At 66.9% G+C, this 18,530-nt stretch overlaps 1 protein-coding gene across 1 annotated transcript; it reads left to right on the top strand.

Moving 5' to 3' along the window:
* The first annotated feature begins 1,714 nt into the window (after positions 1 to 1,714).
* On the top strand, positions 1,715 to 18,220 carry PDE1B (phosphodiesterase 1B). Its single transcript, XM_067314023.1, has 16 exons — positions 1,715 to 1,734; positions 1,975 to 2,115; positions 10,598 to 10,711; positions 10,802 to 10,984; positions 12,041 to 12,107; positions 13,633 to 13,749; positions 13,865 to 14,005; positions 14,786 to 14,886; positions 15,606 to 15,731; positions 15,838 to 15,939; positions 16,496 to 16,616; positions 16,887 to 16,968; positions 17,110 to 17,236; positions 17,488 to 17,624; positions 17,878 to 17,992; positions 18,080 to 18,220. The coding sequence occupies exons 2-15, from the start codon at positions 1,979 to 1,981 to the stop codon at positions 17,973 to 17,975; spliced, it is 1,653 nt and encodes a 550-aa protein (XP_067170124.1). The 5' UTR covers positions 1,715 to 1,734; positions 1,975 to 1,978; the 3' UTR covers positions 17,976 to 17,992; positions 18,080 to 18,220.
* The last annotated feature ends 310 nt before the right edge of the window (positions 18,221 to 18,530 follow it).

The following is an 18,530-nucleotide window of genomic DNA, read 5'->3' as shown; positions in this document are numbered from 1 at the left end:
GTGCGCCGGTGGCCGGGTCCCCCGGTGTCCCTTGGCTTTGGGGACACCCCGCTGCAGCGAGCCGCTCTGGGAGCAGGCACCCCCCAGGAGTGGGGCGTCAGCGGGCAGCACCCTGAGGCCGGCAGGGCGCTGTGCCCCGGCGGGTGCCCCCCGCACCGCCCCCGCGGGTGCCGCCGTGTGCCGCACACCTACGGCCGTTACGTAAGGGCTTATTAATATTCCTCGGGGGCTGCGGGTGGGGGCGGGCGGCGCGTGGCGGGCGCGGGTGCCCCGGCTCCACTGGAGGGATCAGCGCGGCCCTGGGTGCCCGGAGAGGGGCGAACCCACACCCCGGAGGTGCCAGCGGTGTCCCCAGGGTCCCCGTGGGGACGCGGCAGTGGCTTTTGGGCTGAGCTGCGGGTGCAAAGGTGCTGCCACGCTGGGACGCACCCCGTGCACCCCTGGGGGGGCTGCGACCCGGCTGGGACGTGGGGGTGCAGCATGGGGGGGGGCCCTAGGGCAGGGGGTGCACGGGGCAGGGGACAGGGGACGGCGGGTGCACGGGGGCCACGTGGCGGGGACGGCACGGGCGCGGGGGTCACGCACAGCACCCCGGCTGGGGACCCCGCTGCTGGGTGTGAGCCCTCCCCGGCCCGTGGGTGCCCAGCCGGGACGGTCCCTGCACCCTGTCACCGGGGGTGGGTGGGGGGGTCTGGCCTCATTTCAGGCCGTGCTGGCGTGTGACGAATGGGCCAGGCCTCAGCACGGTGACGCCGGCAGGGCGAAGGTGGCCGGGGGACAGGGGACGCAAAACTGGGGGCTCCGACCCCCTTCCTGGGCTGCCAAGCCCCGTGACGAGGCCACCGGGACTGGTGACAAGGGCGGGGGGAGATGCTGGAGGCTCTGCAGGCATGTGCCCCCCCCCCCATAGCCCCTTGGGGGGTCTGGGACACTTGTGCCTCCTCCATAGTCCCGATGGGGGTCCCGGGCACCCGCCCCCCCCCCCCCTGCTGCTCCAAAGCCCCCAGGGTCGGGGCAGCTGGTGAAGGGACTGTCACCCCCCGGGCTGTCACCCCCAGGATTGTCACCTCTGGGCTGTCACCCCCAGGACTGTCACTCCCAGGATTTTCACTGCCATGACTGTCACCCCCAGGTTGTCACCCCCAGGTTATTATCCCCAGGTTGTCACCCACAGGTTGTCACCCACAGGATCTTCACCCCTGGGCTGTCACCCCCAGGTTGTCACCCCCAGGTTATTATCCCCAGGTTGTCACCCCCAGGATCGTCACGCCTGAGCTGTCACCCCCGGGCTGTCACCCCCAGGTTGTCAACCCCAGGATTGTCACCCCCGGGCTGTCACCCCCGGGAGCGGGGCCGGGGCTGGGCGGGCCCCGGTGTCCGGGCCCCCGCCCCCGGCTCCCCCCGCCCCTCCCCGCTGCCGCCTCGGGCAAAGTTGCTGCGAGCTCCGGTGCCTGGCGGAGCGGGGCCGCGGCGGAGGCAGCGCCGGCAGCACCGGCAGCACCGCGGGCACCGGAGCAGCGGCAGCACCGGGAGCAGCGGAGCCCCGGGAGCCCCGGAGCAGCAGCAGCACCGGGAGCAGCGAAGCACCAGCAGCACCGGGGGCACAGGAGCACCAGCAGCACCGGCAGCACCAGCAGCGGCGGCGGCAGCGGCGGCAGCGGCGGCAGCGGCAGCACCAGCAGCGGCAGCCGCGGAGCAGCGGCGCGCAGGGCGCTTCCCGGCCGAGCATCCCCGGTAGGAGCGCGGAGCGCGGCCGGGCCCCCCCGCTCCCGCTGCCCCCCCCCAGGTCCCGCTGCCCCCCCCCGGGTCCCGCTGTGCCCCCCCGGTCCCGCTGTGCCCCCCCGGGGCCCGCGATGCCATTTTAGCTCCGGCGCTGCCTGCGCAGCCGCCGGGCAGCGGCGGCGAGAGGCCGCGAGGCCGCTGCGGGGCTGCTCGGTGTCGCCGCGGCTCACGGTGTCGCCGGTGTCGCCGCAGGGCCATGGAGGCGCCGCGGAGCCTCCCGGGGCTGGAGCCCGAGCGCGACCGCGACGCGCTGGAGCCGGCTGGCAGCTGCCCGTCGCCGCTGGAGCTCAGGTCAACCCCCGGCAAGAAGATCTGGATCAAGCTCCGCGCGCTGTGAGTGACCCCGGCCCGGGGGGGCAGCGACCCCCCCCCTCCCCAAAACGGGACCCCCCCCCCCGGGAACCTCCCGCCCCAGCCGGGACTCCCCCCCTCAAAACGGGACCCCCCCCCCACTCAGGACTCCCCACCCCAACCGGGACCCCCTCCCCGGGAACCCCCCTCCCAAAACGGGACCCCCCCACTCAGGACCCCCCACTCCACCCGGGACCCCCCACCCAGGACACCTCACCCCAACCGGGACCCACCCTTGGGACCCCCCCCCCCCAAGCTGGGACTCCCTCCCCCAAAAGGCCCCCCCCCCCTCCAGCCGGGACCCCCCTACCCCAACCGGAACCCTCCCTCGGGACCCCCCTCAGCCGGGACCCCCCGAAAATGGGACCCCCCCCAGGACCCCCGACCCCAACCGTGACCCCCCCTCGGGACCCCCCACCCCAGCTGGGACCCCCGACCCCAACCGAGACCCCCCCTCGGGACCCTACACCCCAACTGGGACCCCCAACCCGAACCGGGACCCCCCCAGGACCTGCCCCCAGCCGGGACCCCCCCCAAAACCGGACTCCCCCCCGGGAACCCCCCACCCCAGCTGGGACTCCCCCCCCCAGGACCCTTCCCAGGACCCCCACCCAAACGGGATCCCCCCCTCGGGACCCTGCCCTGGGACTCCCACTCAGGACCCCCCACCCCAACCGGGACACACTCCTGGCAAGACCCACCCAGGACCCCCGACCCCAGCTGGGACCCCCCCCGTGAATCCCCGACCCCAATGGGGACCCCCCCCCCATGAACCCCTGCCCAGGACCCCCTGCCCCACCCGGGACCCCCCCCGCGGGGACCCCCCACCCCACCCAGGACCCCCCACCCAGGACCCCCCACCCCACCCAGGAACCCCTGATCCCAACCAGGACCACCCCCCCGTGAACCCCCACCCAGGACCCCCCCCCCCACCCAGGAAACCCCCCACCAGGAACCTGCCCCCCCCAGGATCGCCCACACGGGACCTCCACTCAACTGGGATCCCCCCACCCAACTGGGACCCCCCCAACCCCAACCGGGACCACCACCCCGGGACCCCCCACCCAGGACCCCCCACCCCACCCAGGACCTCCCAGCCAGGACCCCCACTGAACCGGGGCCCCCTTGGGACCCTCCCCAGGGACCCCTCACCCCCCCCCCCGGGACCCCCCCAGGCGGGTTGGGTGCAGGGTGCACCCAGAGCAGGGGACGGAGGCGCAGCGACACCCCCCCTGCTCGCTCGGCCCACGGTGGCCTCGGCCGGGTCGGGGCACCCATGGGTGGCCCCCGAGCGGCGGAGGGACCTGGTCGGCGTGGTGCCCCGCTTTGCTGCCGGGTGCTGGCTTGCATGCCCGGGCCCGTGTGCGTGTGCCCTCGCACGTGTGCGCTTGTGCGGCGGCTTGCACGTGCCCTCCTTCGCACGCGCACCTCTTGCACACGCGCCCTCCTTTGCACGCACACCCTTTGCACACACCCTCCTTTGCACACACCCTCCTTTGCATGTGCACCCTTTGCACGTGTGCCCTTTGCACGTGTCCTCCTTTGCATGCACCTGCCCTTGCACGTGCGCCCTTTGCACGCACACCCTTTGCACGTGCCCTCCTTTGCACATGCTCTCCTTTGCATGTGCGCCCTCCTTTGCACACGTGCTCTCCTTTGCACACTCTCTCCTTTGCACACACCCTCCCTTGCACATGCACCCTCCTTTGTATGCGCCCTCCTTGCACGTGTGCCCTTTGCACGTGTCCTCCTCTGCACGTGTCCTCCTTTGCACGTGCCCTCCTTTGCACGCAGCCTCCCTTGCATGCGCACCCTCCTTTACACACACTCCCCTTTGCACGCGCACTCTCCTTTGCACGCGCACCCTACTTTGCACACGTGCCCTCCTTTGCAGGCACGTCCTCCTTTGCATGCGCACCCTCCTTTACACACACTCTCCTTTGCACATGCACTCTCCTTTGCACACACCCCCTCCTTTGCACGTGCCCTCCTTTGCACATGCTCCCTCCTTTGCACGCACACCCTCCTTTGCACGCGCGCCCTCCTTTGCACGCACACCTTCCTTTGCACACACTCTCCTTTGCACATGCACTCTCCTTTGCACGCACACCCTCCTTTGCACGCGCGCCCTCCTTTGCACGCATGCCCTCCTTTGCATGTGCCCTCCTTTGCACGCAACCTCCTTTGCACGTGCCCTCCTTTGCACGCAACCTCCTTTGCACATGCTCCCTCCTTTGCACACACCCTCCCTTGCACGCACACCTTCCTTTGCACACACTCTCCTTTGCACATGCACTCTCCTTTGCACACACACCCTCCTTTGCATGCGTGCCCTCCTTTGCACTCATGCCCTCCTTTGCATGTGCGCCCTCCTTTGCACGCACCCTCCTTTGCATGCACCCTCCCTTGCACACACTCTCCTTTGCACGCGTGCCCTCCTTTGCACATGCTCCCTCCTTTGCATGCACCCTCCCTTGCACGCGCACCCTCCTTTGCACACACTCTCCTTTGCATGCGTTTCCCGCCCGGGCAGCCCCATGGCTTCGCCGCCGCGCTCCGGGGAGCTGCCGCACCAGCCCGGCCTCCCGCCTCCCCCCCGCCGCAGCGAGCCCGGGGGAGGAAGCTAATAACGCTTTTAATGCCGTTTGGAGGCGGACGGGAACGTGCCGGGTTGCAGCGAGGTGGGGGGGCGGGTGGGAAAAAAAAGAAGAAAAACACCCCCCCCCCACCCCGCGAGACTCGTGGTCCTTTGCACCCCGGACGTCCCCAACCCGCGGCCCCTTTGCAGCGGGGAGGACGGAGGGGCTGCAGGAGGGTGCTGGGGGCCGGCGCCGCTTTTGGGGGGGGGCTGTCGGGAGAGGGGGGCGAAAACGCGGTGTATCGCACGGAGCAAATTGCTCTCCCCGGAGCATCTCGCTGCTCGGAGTCGGCGCCTGGCGTTTAAACCCGAGGTCTCTGTCGGAGGCCGGGAAGCAACCGCCAGCTTCGAGCGGGCTGCGCAAACAGCCCCGCTCTCGAATGCGCCGTCGCGATTCCTTTGCCGGCTCCGAGAGGGCCGAGAGCCGTCACGGAGCACCAGGCGCGTTTCATGCCGGCGCCGCTCCCATCGCCGCCCGTTCCGGATCGGTGGGTTTTATCGCGGCGCTTTTCTGCGGCATCTTCGTGCCTCCCCGGAGCTGGGGGCCGGCACCACGGTGCTGCTTTTCCGGCGGCCGGGAAGGAGCCGGGATGTTGGGAGCAGCGGCGATGACTAACCGTGCCTCCCCCCCACCCCTCCCGCCCCCGACCATCCTTCCTGGAGAAATTTCCAGCCGGGAAACCTATTCCCGTCCCAGCAGACCTGGACCCGTGCGGTCCCACGGTCCCTGCTGCCCTGGGGTGCTGTCCTAGCGCTCGTGACGCTGCCTCCGGGCCGGGACGTGGACACGTGGACCCGCCTGGCCTTGCACAAGCTTGCACGGACCTGCCCGGCTTTGCACGGACCTGCCTGTCCTTGCACGGCCTTGCACGGATCTGCACAGCCTCACATAGCCTTGCACAGGCTTGCACAGACCTGCACAGCCTTGCATGGACCTGTCTGGTCTTGCATGGCCTTGCATGGCATTGCACGGCCTTGCATTGGCTTTCATGGACCTGCACAGGCTTGCACGGCCTCGCATGGCCTTGCACAGCCTTGCACGGACCCACGTGGCCTTGCATGGACCCGCGTGTCCTTGCATGGCCTCGCACGGCTTTGCACGGCCTTACGTGGACGTGCCTGGCCTTGCACGGCCTTGCACGGACCTGCACGGCCTTGCGTGGGCCCACCTGGCCTTGCACAGCTTCGCATGGCCTTGCATGGGCTTGCAGGGACCCGCCTGTCCTCGCATGGCCTTGCACGGCGTAGCACAGGCTTGCACGGTCTTGCACGGCCTTTCACGGACCCACGGGGCCTTGCAGAGCCTCCTGCAGCCCTGCACAGCCTCTCTCTACCCTGCACGGCCCTACGTGGCCGTGCACAGGTCTGCACGACCCTGCACAGCCCTGCGCGGCCTCGCACGACCCTGCATGGTCATGCACGGCCATGCACGGCCTCGCACGAGCGTGCACGGTCATGTACGGCCATGCACTGACCCGTATAGATTTGCACAGCCCTGCACGGCCTCGCGTGATGCTGCATGGTCAAGCGTGGCCATGCACGGACTCATACGGCCTTGCAGAGCAGTGCACGGCCTCGCACAACCCTGCACGGCCATGCGCAGACCCACAGGGACTCGCATGGTCTCGCACGGCCTTGCACGGTCGTGCACAGCCGTGCACAGACCTTGCACTACTGTGCACGGCCCCACGGGGACTTGCACGGCCCCGTGCAGCCCTCCGTGTGACTCCAGCTGTCTCCACCGGCCGCAGCCGCCCGGCAGCCGGCCTGGCACAGCTGATCATCCGCCACAAGCCCGGCAGCGGCATCGCCCCGGCGCCCGTGCCGTGACCCGGCTGGAGGGAACGCAGGGTTGGCCGCGAGCGATGCTGGCAGCCGCTGCTAACGAAGCACCGCGGCGGGTTCCTTGCACCCTGGCTGACAGCTCTCATTAGCGCTAACGAGGCGGAGGGCTGCCAGGGCCGGAGGAGCCGGCAGGAAGCTGCCACTGCCCAGCTCCGGCTTGATTTTTTGTTAATAACGGTGTGATTAAGTTGGGGATGTCCCCGCGGACGAGCTGGGCACTGTGCCCAGGAACTGCAGTGTTGCAGCGATGGGTCCTGGTTCGTTCTTGGGGTGGTCGGTGATGGGACGTGGTGTGGTTTGCACCCAGGGTGGTCAGTGATGGGTCCTGGTTTGTTCTTGGGGTGATCAGTGATGGGACGTGGTGTGGTTTGCACCCAGGATGGTCAGTGAAGGATCCTGGTTCATTCTTGGGGTGATCGGTGATGGGACGTGGTGTGGTTTGCACCCAGGGTGGTCAGTAATGGGTCCTGGTTCGTTCTTGGGGTGGTCGGTGATGGGACGTGGTGTGGTTTGCACCCAGGGTGGTCAGCGATGGGTCCTGGTTTGTTCTTGGGGTGGTCGGTGATGGGACGTGGTGTGGTTTGCACCCAGGGTGGTCAGCGATGGGTCCTGGTTCGGTCCATGCTGGGTCCCGGGTTGGGTCAGGTCTCGGAGCCGGCAGCGGGTGCCAGGATTTAATGTCCCGCCGAGGGCTGACGTCTGCAGCACCCGCCTCTGCGCGTTCCAGCCCGGAAAACTCCCTCCATCGCAGTTTCCGCTTGGAGCTGGAGCTGTTTTTAGTGCCTCTGGGCGAGTCCCACGCTCCGGCGGGCAGCGTGCGTGCCCCGCTGCGGCCGTGCCAGCCGGGGAGGGGCGGCGTGCGAGCAAGGCGGCCTGCAGCGGGAGATATGGCTGCGAAGGCGTCGCTTTCCCAGGCTTCCAGATGGGATTTCCCACCCCTCCCTTCCCTGCCTCCTCCGCTCCCTCCCGCACTGCCGCGATGACAGACACGCGGACAGACAGACAGATGGCCGGGGGCCGGCCGGCTGCGGGCAGCCGCGTGCTGGGGCGTGTGGCAGACGGGACGGGTTTGCCCGTGGTGGGGGGCGGCGGGGGGGGAAGGCGAGACGAGGAGCTCGGCTGCCAGGTCCCAAACGCAGCGTGCAACCCTGGGGCGCGTACATGCCGCCGTTGCGGACACGTGTGCGGGCGAGCACGTGTGGCGGGTGCGCGCGTGGGAGCGTGGCTATGTGTGCACATGCACGTGGGAGTGTGCAGGTACGCGTGCATGTGCGCAAATCTGCGTGTGCGTGCACGCGTGTGCGTGCACGTATGCACATGGGGTGTGCACGCATGTATGCATATGCTGTGCACACCTGTGTGCATGTATGTGCACACGTGTGCATGCACTGTAGGTGCAGATTTGCCTGTGTGTGCACATCTGTGCAGCTGTGCATGTACGTGTGCATGATGTTTGCATGTGTGTGCACACGTGTGCATGCGTGTATGTCCATGGGGGCGTGCATGTGTGTATACATGCACTGTGCACACGTGTGCGCAGGGGTGGGCACAGATGTGCGTGCATTGGGGGTGCAGATTCGCACGTGCACACACACGGGGCTCCCACCGCAGTGCACATGTGTGTATATACGTGCAGGATACGCACATGTGCATGTGTGTGCACATGTGTACATGTACTATATGTGCAGATTTGCATGTGCACACATGATGCATGCACATCTGTGCACATGCGCGTATATATGTGCAGGATACACACATGTGCATGTGTGTGCGCACGTGTACATGCACTGTATGTGCAGATTTGCATGTGCACACACACGGTGCATGCACATCTGTGCACGTGTGCATATATTTGTGCATGATACGCCCAGGTGCATGTGTGTGCGTGTGTGTACATGCACTGTATGTGCAGATTTGCATGTGCGCACACACGGTGCATGCACATCTGTGCACGTGTGCATATATTTGTGCATGATACGCCCAGGTGCATGTGTGTGCGCACATGTATATGCACTGTATGTGCAGATTTGCATGTGCACACACGGTGCATGCATGTCTGTGCACGTGTGCATATATATGTGCACCATATGCACGTGTGCCTGTGTGGTGCACGCAAGATGGGCATCTTTGGGCATGCACGTACGTGTGTGCGCATATGTGCATGCCCGTATGTGCACGTGTGTGTACGTGGGCATGTGTGTGTGCCTGCACACGCGTGCACATGCATTTAGCGCTCACAGATATCCCAGGCCAGCGGCATTCCATGTCCCCAGCGGGGTCCAGCTGGCCGCGTCCCCGCGCTGTGGGACCTCGGGCCCTGGTGCGAGCAAGCGAGCGAGCGGGCGGGCGGGCGGCCAAGGGCCGCGGCGGTGCCTGGGCTCGGCGCGCCTCGCTCCCACGCTCCGAGGAGCCGGGTGCTTCCCGCCGCGCCGGGTGTCCCGCCATGGCCGGGTTGGTGAAGCTGCGCCGGACCCACCTGCAGGGTCCCATCCTCCGGTAAGCGCCCACCGCCCCCCCCCAAAGGGGCCCAGGAGTCCTGGAGGGTGCAAGGGGCGGCGGGGGGGGGGGGGGGGGCTGAGCTCAGCTTGCAAAAGGGAAACTGAGGCACAGCGGCAGCAGGGGGGTCCCAGTGTGTCACCCTGGATGGTGCTGGGTGCTAAGTGCCCCCCCCGCTGTGCCGGCCCCCCCGGGGTGGCCCCCCGTGTCCCTCCTTTTCCTGGCTCTGGGTGACGTCCCGGCTGCCAGCGGGGCTCTGCGTCGCTGGTGTCCCCTGCGACGGGGACTTGGCTCCCGGAGCCGCCCTCGCTGCCGCCTGTTGTGGCCCTGAGCAGCCCCCTGTCACCCCCCTGTGTCCCCAGCTGCTCCCCACCGGCCTCCCGGCGAGCCCTCCCCCCGACCGCCCAGCGGCTCTGGGTGCTGGGTGAAAGGCACCACGTGCGGGGTGTTGCGTGCAAAATGCAGGGTGCAGGGCTCTGTGCTGGGTGCAGGGTGCTGAGCTCCGGATGCAAGGTGTTGCATGCACGGTGTTGCATGCAGGGCACTGGGTGCTCGGTGCCAAGTGAGTGTCATTTGGTGCTGGGTGCAGGATGCTGAGCTCTGGGTGAGAGGTTTTGGGTGCTGAGTTCCGGGTGCAGGATGCTGGGATCTGTGCTGGGTGCGAGGTGCTGCGCTCTGGATGTAAAGTGTTGCACGCAGGATGCTGGATGCAGGGTGCTGGGTGCAGGGTGCTCAGTGCCAAGTGCATGGTGTTGGGCGCAGGGTGTTGGGTGCTGAGCTCTGGGTGCTGGATGGAGGCAGCCGAGCTCTGGATGCGGGACGTCAGGCGCAGGGTGCTGGGTGCTGCCCTCTGGGGCGCAGGGTGTCAGGTGGCTCTGGCTGCAGGGGGTCAGGTGCTGAGTGCAGGGTGCTGAGCACCGGGCTCAGCCCTCCGGCGCGGGCTCTGCGCCGTCTCCCTGAGCCGTGTGCTTGGGTGTGCGTGGGTGCACGGGAGGTGCATACGTGTGCACGGGTCCTACGTGTGTCTGGCATCACACATGTGCGCACCAGTGTGCAGGGGGCGTGCACAAGCCTGTGCATGGGTTCTAGGTGTGTCTACCAACACGTGTGCGCACCAGTGTGCAGGGGGCATGCACAAGCCTGTGCATGGGTTCTAGGTGTGTCTACCATCACGTGTGCGCACCAGTGTGCAGGGGGCGTGCACAAGCCTGTGCATGGGTTCTAGGTGTGTCTACCAACACGCGTGCACACAAGCGTGCAGGGGGCGTGCACAAGCCTGTGCATGGGTTCTAGGTGTGTCTACCATCACGCGTGCACAAGCCTGTGCATGGGTTCTAGGTGTGTCTACCAACACGCGTGCGCACCAGTGTGCAGGGGGCGTGCACAGCCCGGTGCATGGCCGCACGGGTGCCGCCGGCGCAGCTCCCCGCCTGCACGCCCACGTCCCAGCACCCCGGCGTGCGTGCCGACCCCGGTGCCTTGCAGGCTCCGCTACATGGTGAAGCAGCTGGAGACGGGCGAGGTGAACCTGGAGGAGCTCAAGAGGAACCTGGAGTACACAGCGTCGCTGCTTGAGGCCGTCTACATTGACGAGACGAGGTGCGGCAGCGGCGTTGGTGGCGGAGGTGGTGGCGGCGGTGGCCGGCGCCAGTGGGTCCCGCGCGAACCTCCCGGCGCTGCTTTCCGCAGGCAGATCCTGGACACGGAGGACGAGCTGCAGGAGATGCGCTCGGATGCGGTGCCCTCGGAGGTGCGCGACTGGCTGGCCTCCACCTTCACGCAGCAGGCACGGGCCAAGGGCCGCCGCTCCGAGGAGAAGCCCAAGTTCCGCAGCATCGTCCACGCCGTGCAGGCCGGCATCTTCGTCGAGAGGTGCCTCGCTGGGGGCGGCGGGGGACCCTGGGTGGCACCAGGGAGGTGGGGGTGGCCCCTGGCACCCAGATCTCCTCCAGGACCCAGGGCCTGTCCCTTCGCCCTCAAACGTCCCCTGGCATCCACATGTCTTCCAGCGCCCAGGGTTTGTCCCTTGGCACCCAGATGTCCCCTGGCACCCAGATCTCCTCCAGCGTCCAGGGTCTGTCCCCTGGCACCCAGATCTCCAGGACCCAGGGTCTGTCCCTTGGCACCCAGATGTCCCTTGGCACCCAGATCTCCAGGACCTAGGGGCTGTCCCTTGGCACCCAGATGTCCTCCAGGACCCAGGGGCTGTCTCCTGGTGCCCAGATGTCCCCTGGCATCCACATGTCCCCCAGCACCCAGGGGTTGTCCTCTGGTTCCCAGATGTCACCTAGCACCCAGGGATTGTCCCCCGGCACCCCAGGTTGGTGCCCAAGCACCCAGGGCTTGCCTCCTGGCATCCGCATGTCCCCCAGGATGCAGGGTCTGTCCCTTGGCACCCAGATGTCCCTTGACAGCTAGACATGCCCTGGCACCCGGATGTCCCCCAGTGCTCAGGGTCTGTCTCCTGATACCCCAGCTTGGTCCCCTGGCACCCAGGGTCTGTCCTCTGGTTCCCAGATGTCACCTAGCACCCAGGGATTGTCCCCTGGCACCCCAGGTTGGTCCCCTATCACAGAAGGACTGTTCCTTGGCACCCACATGTCCCCCCCAGGACCCAGGGTCTGTCCCCTGGCACCCAGATGTCCCCTGGCACAGAGAGTTGGTCCCCAGGCACCTAGGATCTGTCCCCCAGCACCCAACCTGTCCCCCAGCACCCAGGGTTGGTGCTCAAGCACCCAGGGTCTGTCGCCTGGCACCCAGATGTCCTCCAGGAACCAGGGGTTGTCCCATGGCACCCAGATGCCCCTAGGACCCAGGGTCTGTCGCCTGGCACCCAGATGTCCCCCAGCACCCAGGTCGGTCCCCCGGCACCCACATCTGCCCCCCCCCAGCCCCGACGCGCGCCCTGAGCCCGCGCCTCCCTTGCAGGATGTTTCGCCGGACGTACACGGCCGTGGGGCCCAGCTACTCCGCCTCGGTCCTGAACTGCCTGAAGGTACCGCGGGGCCCCGGTGTCCCCACCATCCCCCCAGCCGTCTGCCCCCCCCGGCACGCGGCACCCAGCCCGCCGGCGGCTGGGCATTACCCACTGCGGGCACCACTGCCACGTCCCCCCACCCAGAGCCACCGGGATGTGCTGGGCAGTGCCAGGCGTCCCCTTGTATGGCCGGGCAGGGCCGGGCATCACCGGGCATCGCTGGGCATCTCTGGGCATTGCTGGGAATTGTTGGGCATTGCTGGGCGTTGCCAGGCTTTACTGGGCATCGCCGGGCATAACCAGGCATCGCTGGGAATTGCTGGGCATCTCTGGGCATTGCAGGGAACCGTTGGGCATCGCTGGGCATCTCTGGGCATCACTGGGCATCACGGGGCATTTCTGGGCATTGCTGGGCATCTCTGGGCATCACTGGGCATTGCCAGGCTTTACTGGGCATCACTGGGCATCTCTGGGTGTTGCGGGGAAATGTTAGGCATCTCTGGGCATCACTGGGCATTGCTGGGCATTGCCAGGCACCGCTGGGCCTTGCTGGGCATCTCTGGGCCCTAGCGGGCATCTCTGGACATCGCTGGGCATTGCTGCGTATCGCTGGGCATTGCTGGGCATTGCCAAGCATCACTGGGCATTTCTGGGCATTTCTGGGCATTGCTGGGGATTGCTGGGCATCACTGGGCATCTCTGAGCATCACTGGGCATTGCCAGGCTTTGCTGGGAATTGCTGGGCATCTCTGGGCATTGCGGGGAAATGTTAGGCATCTCTGGGCATCACTGGGCATTGCTGGGCATTGCCAGGCACCGCTGGGCCTTGCTGGGCATCTCTGGGCCCTAGTGGGCATCTCTGGACATCGCTGGGCATTGCTGGGCATTGCCAAGCATCACTGGGCATCACGGGACATTTCTGGGCATTGCTGGACATTGCTGGGCATCTCTGAGCATCACTGGGCATTGCCAGGCTTTACTGGGCATTGCTGGGCATAACCAGGCTTGCTGGGAATTGCTGGGCATTGCCAGGCACCTCTGGGCATTGCCAGGCATTGTTGGGCATCACTGGGCATCCCTGGGCATTGCGGGGAACCGTTAGGCATCTCTGGGCATCTCTGGGCATCACGGGGCATTGCTGGGCAGTGCTGGGCATTTCTGGGCATTGCTGGGTATTGCTGGACACTGCTGGGCATTTCCAAGCATCACTGGGCATTGCCAGGCTTTATTGGGCATCGCTGGGCATAACCAGGCTTTGCTGGGAATTGCTGGGCTTCTCTGGGTATTGCCAGGCATTGCTGGGCACTACTGGGCATCACTGGGCATTACTGGGTGTTACCAGACATTGCCAAGCATCACTGGGCATCACTGGGCGTTGCTGGTGTCTCCAGGCATTTCCGAGCATCACCGGGCACCCCGGGGTGTCTCTGGGCATTGCTGGGTGTTGCCGGTGTCATGGGGCATCTCTGGGCACTGCCGGGCACCGCCGAGCCCCCGCCTGTCCCGGCGCCGGGGTAGCTGCCGCCCCCCTCTCTTTCCGCAGAGCCTCGACCTATGGTGTTTCGACGTGTTCGCGCTGAACCGGGTGACGGAGGATCACGCCTTGAGGACCATTGTCTTCGAGCTCTTCACCCGACACAACCTCAACAGCCGCTTCAAGGTGAGCCCGGGGTGCCCCTACACCCCACCGTGCACCCAGGCCTGGGCGCTTCGGCACGGAGATGCTGCGGGCGCGTTTTGACTGTGCACCCACGCGTGTGCGCCTGTGCGCGCAGATCCCCACGGTGTTCCTCATGACCTTGCTGGATGCGCTGGAGGCTGGCTACGGGAAGTACAAGAACCCCTACCACAACCAGATCCACGCCGCCGACGTCACCCAGACCGTGCACTGCTTCCTGCTCCGCACCGGCATGGTGGTACGTGGCCGCGGCGACGGCGCGGGTGCTCTCCCACCTCTGGGTGTCCCTGGAGCTTGGCCGGTCCCCGGGATGGCACCTGGTTCTGGTCCCCAGGATGGCACCCAGTGCTGATGCCCGGGATGGTGTCTGCTGTCGGTCCCCGGGATGGTGTCCAGTGCTGGCACTTGGTGCTGGTGCCCGGAATGGTGCCCAGTTCCCGGGACAGTGTCCGGTGCTGGTCCCCGGGACGGTGGCTGATGCTGGCTCCCAGTGCCCAGGATGCAGTCCAGACCTGGTACCCCGGGACAGTATCCGACGCTGGTCCCTGGGATGGTGTCCGGTGCTGGTCCAGCCCAGCTGGGTGATGCTGGTTGCCACGGAGACGGCGCCACCTAGCGACCTTGTTGTCACCATGGAAACGCTGTAGGGATGAGCGGATGGGGATGGGGCAGGAGCCGGGGTGACCCCCAGCACCTCCGTCACCCCGGGTCAGGGCTGCCGTGGGACCCGGGGGTACGTGGAGGGTCTTACACCCTGTCACCCGCACACACCTGTCACACAGGTCACACACGTGTGCGCACACACACACACACACACACACACACAGAGTCACGCTTGGCCACACGCCTGCACGGAGCCCCACAGGTGACCCCGCGGCTGAGCGTCCCCTGGACCAGCCCTGTTCCCCCTCAGGGTCCCCAGCCTTGTCCCACCAAGGTGCTCCTCAGTGTCCCCTGGGGTGCCTGTCCCTGTCCCCCCCGAGGCGCCCGCTGTCCCTGACGCCTGTCTCTCCCCCAGCACTACCTGACAGAGATCGAGGTCCTGGCCATCGTCTTCGCTGCCGCCATCCATGACTACGAGCACACGGGCACCACCAACAGCTTCCACATCCAGACCAAGTGAGGGCAGGTGGCATGGCACGGTCACGGCAGGCAGGGCTGGGGACCTGCTGCTGGCACCAGGGGGACACGTGGGACATTGAGGAGCGTGGAAGGGCCACCTGGCACCCTGGGGACACAGAGGACACCTTGGTGCACCCATACAGCCAGGGATACAGAGGTGGTGGCACTATGGGGACATGCAGGACACCTGGGGGCCACCGATATGGCTGGAGATACAGATGTGTGGACACCATGGGGACACACAGGGTGCCCATGCAGCTGGGAAAACAGATGTGTTGGCACCGTGAGGACGTGTAGGACACTTGGGGCTCCCCGATATGGCCAGGGATACAGATGGGCTGGCACCATGGGGACACACAGGACACCTGAGTGGCACTGATATGGCTGGGCGTCTAGATGTGCTGGTACTACGGGGACATGGAGGCCACCAAGAGGTCACCAATGCAGCCATGGATGTGGGTGTGCAGCACCATGGGGACACGCAGGACACCTGGGGCTCCCGATACGGCCAGGGATACAGATGTGCTGCACCATGGGGACACCTGGGGGGTCTCCGATATGGCCAGGGATACCGATGTGCTGGCACTATGGGGACATCCCCCCACTCGTGTCCCCTGCGGGGGGCTCAGCCTGCCCGTGGCCGTGCAGGGCCCCCTGTCCCATGGGTGCCGTGCCGTCAGCGGGTGCCGGGCCCATGCTGTCACCTCCCGCCCCAGGTCGGATTGCGCCATCCTCTACAACGACCGCTCGGTGCTGGAGAACCACCACATCAGCGCCGTCTTCCGCATGATGCAAGACGACGAGATGAACATCTTCGTCAACCTGACCAAAGACGAGTTTGCGTAAGGGCTCCGTCCCCGCCGCCATCCCTTCCCCGTCCCCAACGCGGGCACCCTGGGGAGGGCGCGGAGCTGGCCGTGACGGTGCCTGTTTCTCCGCGTGGCGCAGGGAGCTGCGGGCCTTGGTCATCGAGATGGTTCTGGCCACCGACATGTCCTGCCACTTCCAGCAGGTGAAGTCCATGAAAACCTCCCTGCAGCAGCTGGAGCGGTGAGTGCGGGGCACGAGGGATGTGCACGCGTGTGTGCAAAACCCCGCGTGCTTGTGCATGTGCATGTGCGGGTGTGCATGCATGCACGTGCGTGTGGACACGTGTGTGCGCCTCCGTGCATGCTTATGCACGCTTGCACCACCACGTCTGTGTGTTTGTATGTGTGTGTGCACGTGTGAAGCATGTTTGTGGGTGCGTGTTGCACGTATGCACATGCATGTGAATGCGCGTGTGTGCGTGCATTCATGTGCACACGTGCTTGTGAGGGCAGGCGTGTGTGCAAATATATATATGTGTGTGTGCATGCATTTGTGTGCACACGCATGTGCATGCATGTGCATGCATGTTTGTGCAAGCTCATGCGCACACGGAAACTGCAGGCAGGACTTTTACCGGCATCGTGGCCGCGGGAAGGGACACAGGATCGGGATGCCTCCCCACGTGGGCCCGCTTGCACATGCGCGAGCTTGCGTGGCGGGGCCGTGTTTTTTTGGGGGGGGGGCACGAGTGGGGCTGCTCCCCGGCCTCACCACCTGCCCCCCCTCCTGCCCCCAGGATCGATAAATCGAAGGTGCTGTCCCTGCTGCTGCACGCCGCCGACATCAGCCACCCCACCAAGCAGTGGACGGTGCACAGCCGCTGGACCAAAGCCCTCATGGAGGAGTTCTTCAGGCAGGTAGGCTCTCCCGGACGCCTGGGTCCCTTGTGGCTGAGCAGGGTGACCTGGGGCAGGTGACGGAGAGGCCCGGACGCCTGGGTCCGCAGCGGGATGCAGCCCCTGGAAAGCCCAAGTAACATCCGCAGCGTGCTCAAGGGAGGTTTGCAACGGGTGGGTGCTGCAGCTCTGCCACCCTGGTGTCCTCCATAATGTCCCCGAGCTGCTTGGGGCTCCCCTGCTCCGTGTCCCACCCCGGCTGGGTTATCGGGAGCTTTTTCCCCTTACCAGGGCGACAAGGAAGCTGAGCTGGGCCTGCCCTTCTCGCCCCTCTGCGACCGCACCTCCACGCTGGTGGCCCAGTCCCAGATCGGTGAGCGGCGCTGCGGCCCCGTCCCTGTCCCCGTCCCCGTCCCCCGTGCCGTGCACGGCCCCTGGGGCTGGCTGGGGTGCATGTGGGGGGGACGGTCACCCCCTGATGCCGCTGTCCCCCCCCCCTCCAACCCCGCCACAGGCTTCATCGACTTCATTGTGGAGCCCACCTTCTCGGTGCTGACCGACGTGGCTGAGAAGATGGTGCTGCCCCTCGTGGAGGACGGCTCCAAAGCCAAGGGCAACCCAGCGGCCAGCCAGCAAGCCAGGTCAGGGACAGTGGCCGGGGACAACCCGCATGCGGCAGACGCTAGCCACGGGGACGTGCCCGCGGTCCCGGACTCCTGGGTCCCATTCCTAGTCCTGCCCCAGGTCCACCGCATGGGGTGGGAAGCGCTGGAGGTGGCCGGGCTCCACCTCGGGGGAGGGATGAGGGGACACTCACCGATTTGGGGACCTGGGCTGGCGCGTGGGTGCATGGGTGCCCTGTGCCCCGAACTCACCGCCCGCCTCCCCGCAGCTCGCAGTGGCGGCAGCCGTCCCTGGACGAGCACCTGGAGCTGGGGGACATCAACGCGGACCTGGCCAGCTTCCGCTCCACCTGGTCCAAGTACATCCAGGAGAACAAGCAGAAGTGGAAGGAGCGGGCGGCCAGCGGTAGGTGCCGGAGCTGCTGGAGGATGGTGGCGATGGGACCCCCCCCTCCCCCCGGGGTTGGCGCACGGCAGCGGCTCGTCTTGCCCCCCCGACTCCACAGAGGATGGCGGCAGATGGGGCAGCCCATGCGTGCGATGAGCTGGGAAGGGCTCAGCCTGGGGGCGGGAGGTGTCTCCGTGGGGGGGGGGACACCGTGGGGCAGGGCGCTGCGTTGAGCGCGCCCCATACCTCCAACCCGGTGTCCCGCCACCAGGAGTCACCAACCAGATGTCCATCGAGGAGCTGACGCCGTGCGAGGAGGAGCCGCCGGCGCTTGGCAGCCGGCACAAGCAGAACGGCGACGTGGACTAGCTCCGGGAGGGAGCGAGGTGGGCACCGGGATGGGGGACGGGGGGCCGCCCCGCCGGTGACTCCGCCGCGACCGCCCGGCCCTGACTGTCCGCTCCGGACCTCAGGTCCTCGCCTGACCGAACGATGCAGTTTTAGTCCAAAGTCTTCGATGCCATCGAGTTCAGCGCCATTTGCAGGGAAGGAGCCGCCCGGGGCCCCGGCCGATATGAGAATTAATGCCAACCTCCGACTCAAGAGCATCCCTGACGTCCCTGGCCATCCGGGCTGGGGTCCCCGAGCCGCTGGGACCCGCGGGAGCCCCCCCACCCCCCCCGGGCAGCCGGTTCCCGTAGCCCCACGCCGGCCAGCCGCCGCTGGCCGAGGTGACGCCACCCTCTCGCCTCCGTGCCGGGGTTCGGTCCCCCCTCCTCGGCTTTTTAAAGAAGCTTATTCTCACCGTGCCAGGATGCTCGGGGTGCGCTGGGGTGAGCGGGTGCTGGGGACACCCCCTCCCTCCCGGGAGTAAGCTTGGGGGGACGACGGTGGCTTTGGGGACAGCTGCCGTGGCCCTGCTGG

This window comes from Apteryx mantelli, chromosome 33 (assembly GCF_036417845.1).
Source record: "Apteryx mantelli isolate bAptMan1 chromosome 33, bAptMan1.hap1, whole genome shotgun sequence".
NCBI classification, from domain to species: Eukaryota; Metazoa; Chordata; class Aves; order Apterygiformes; family Apterygidae; genus Apteryx; species Apteryx mantelli.
The sequence above is the reverse complement of the archived record's forward strand: the minus strand, read 5'-3'. Positions and strand labels throughout refer to the sequence as shown.

Excerpts from the sequence above, each read along its gene's own strand:
- PDE1B (XM_067314023.1), top strand. The coding sequence starts at position 1,979 with ATGGAGGCGCCGCGGAGCCTCCCGGGGCTGGAGCCCGAGCGCGACCGC. Across the intron at positions 14,006-14,785 it reads TGCTCCGCACCGGCATGGTG|CACTACCTGACAGAGATCGA; the intron begins GTACGTGGCCGC and ends TCTCTCCCCCAG. Across the intron at positions 15,732-15,837 it reads CTGACCAAAGACGAGTTTGC|GGAGCTGCGGGCCTTGGTCA; the intron begins GTAAGGGCTCCG and ends CGCGTGGCGCAG.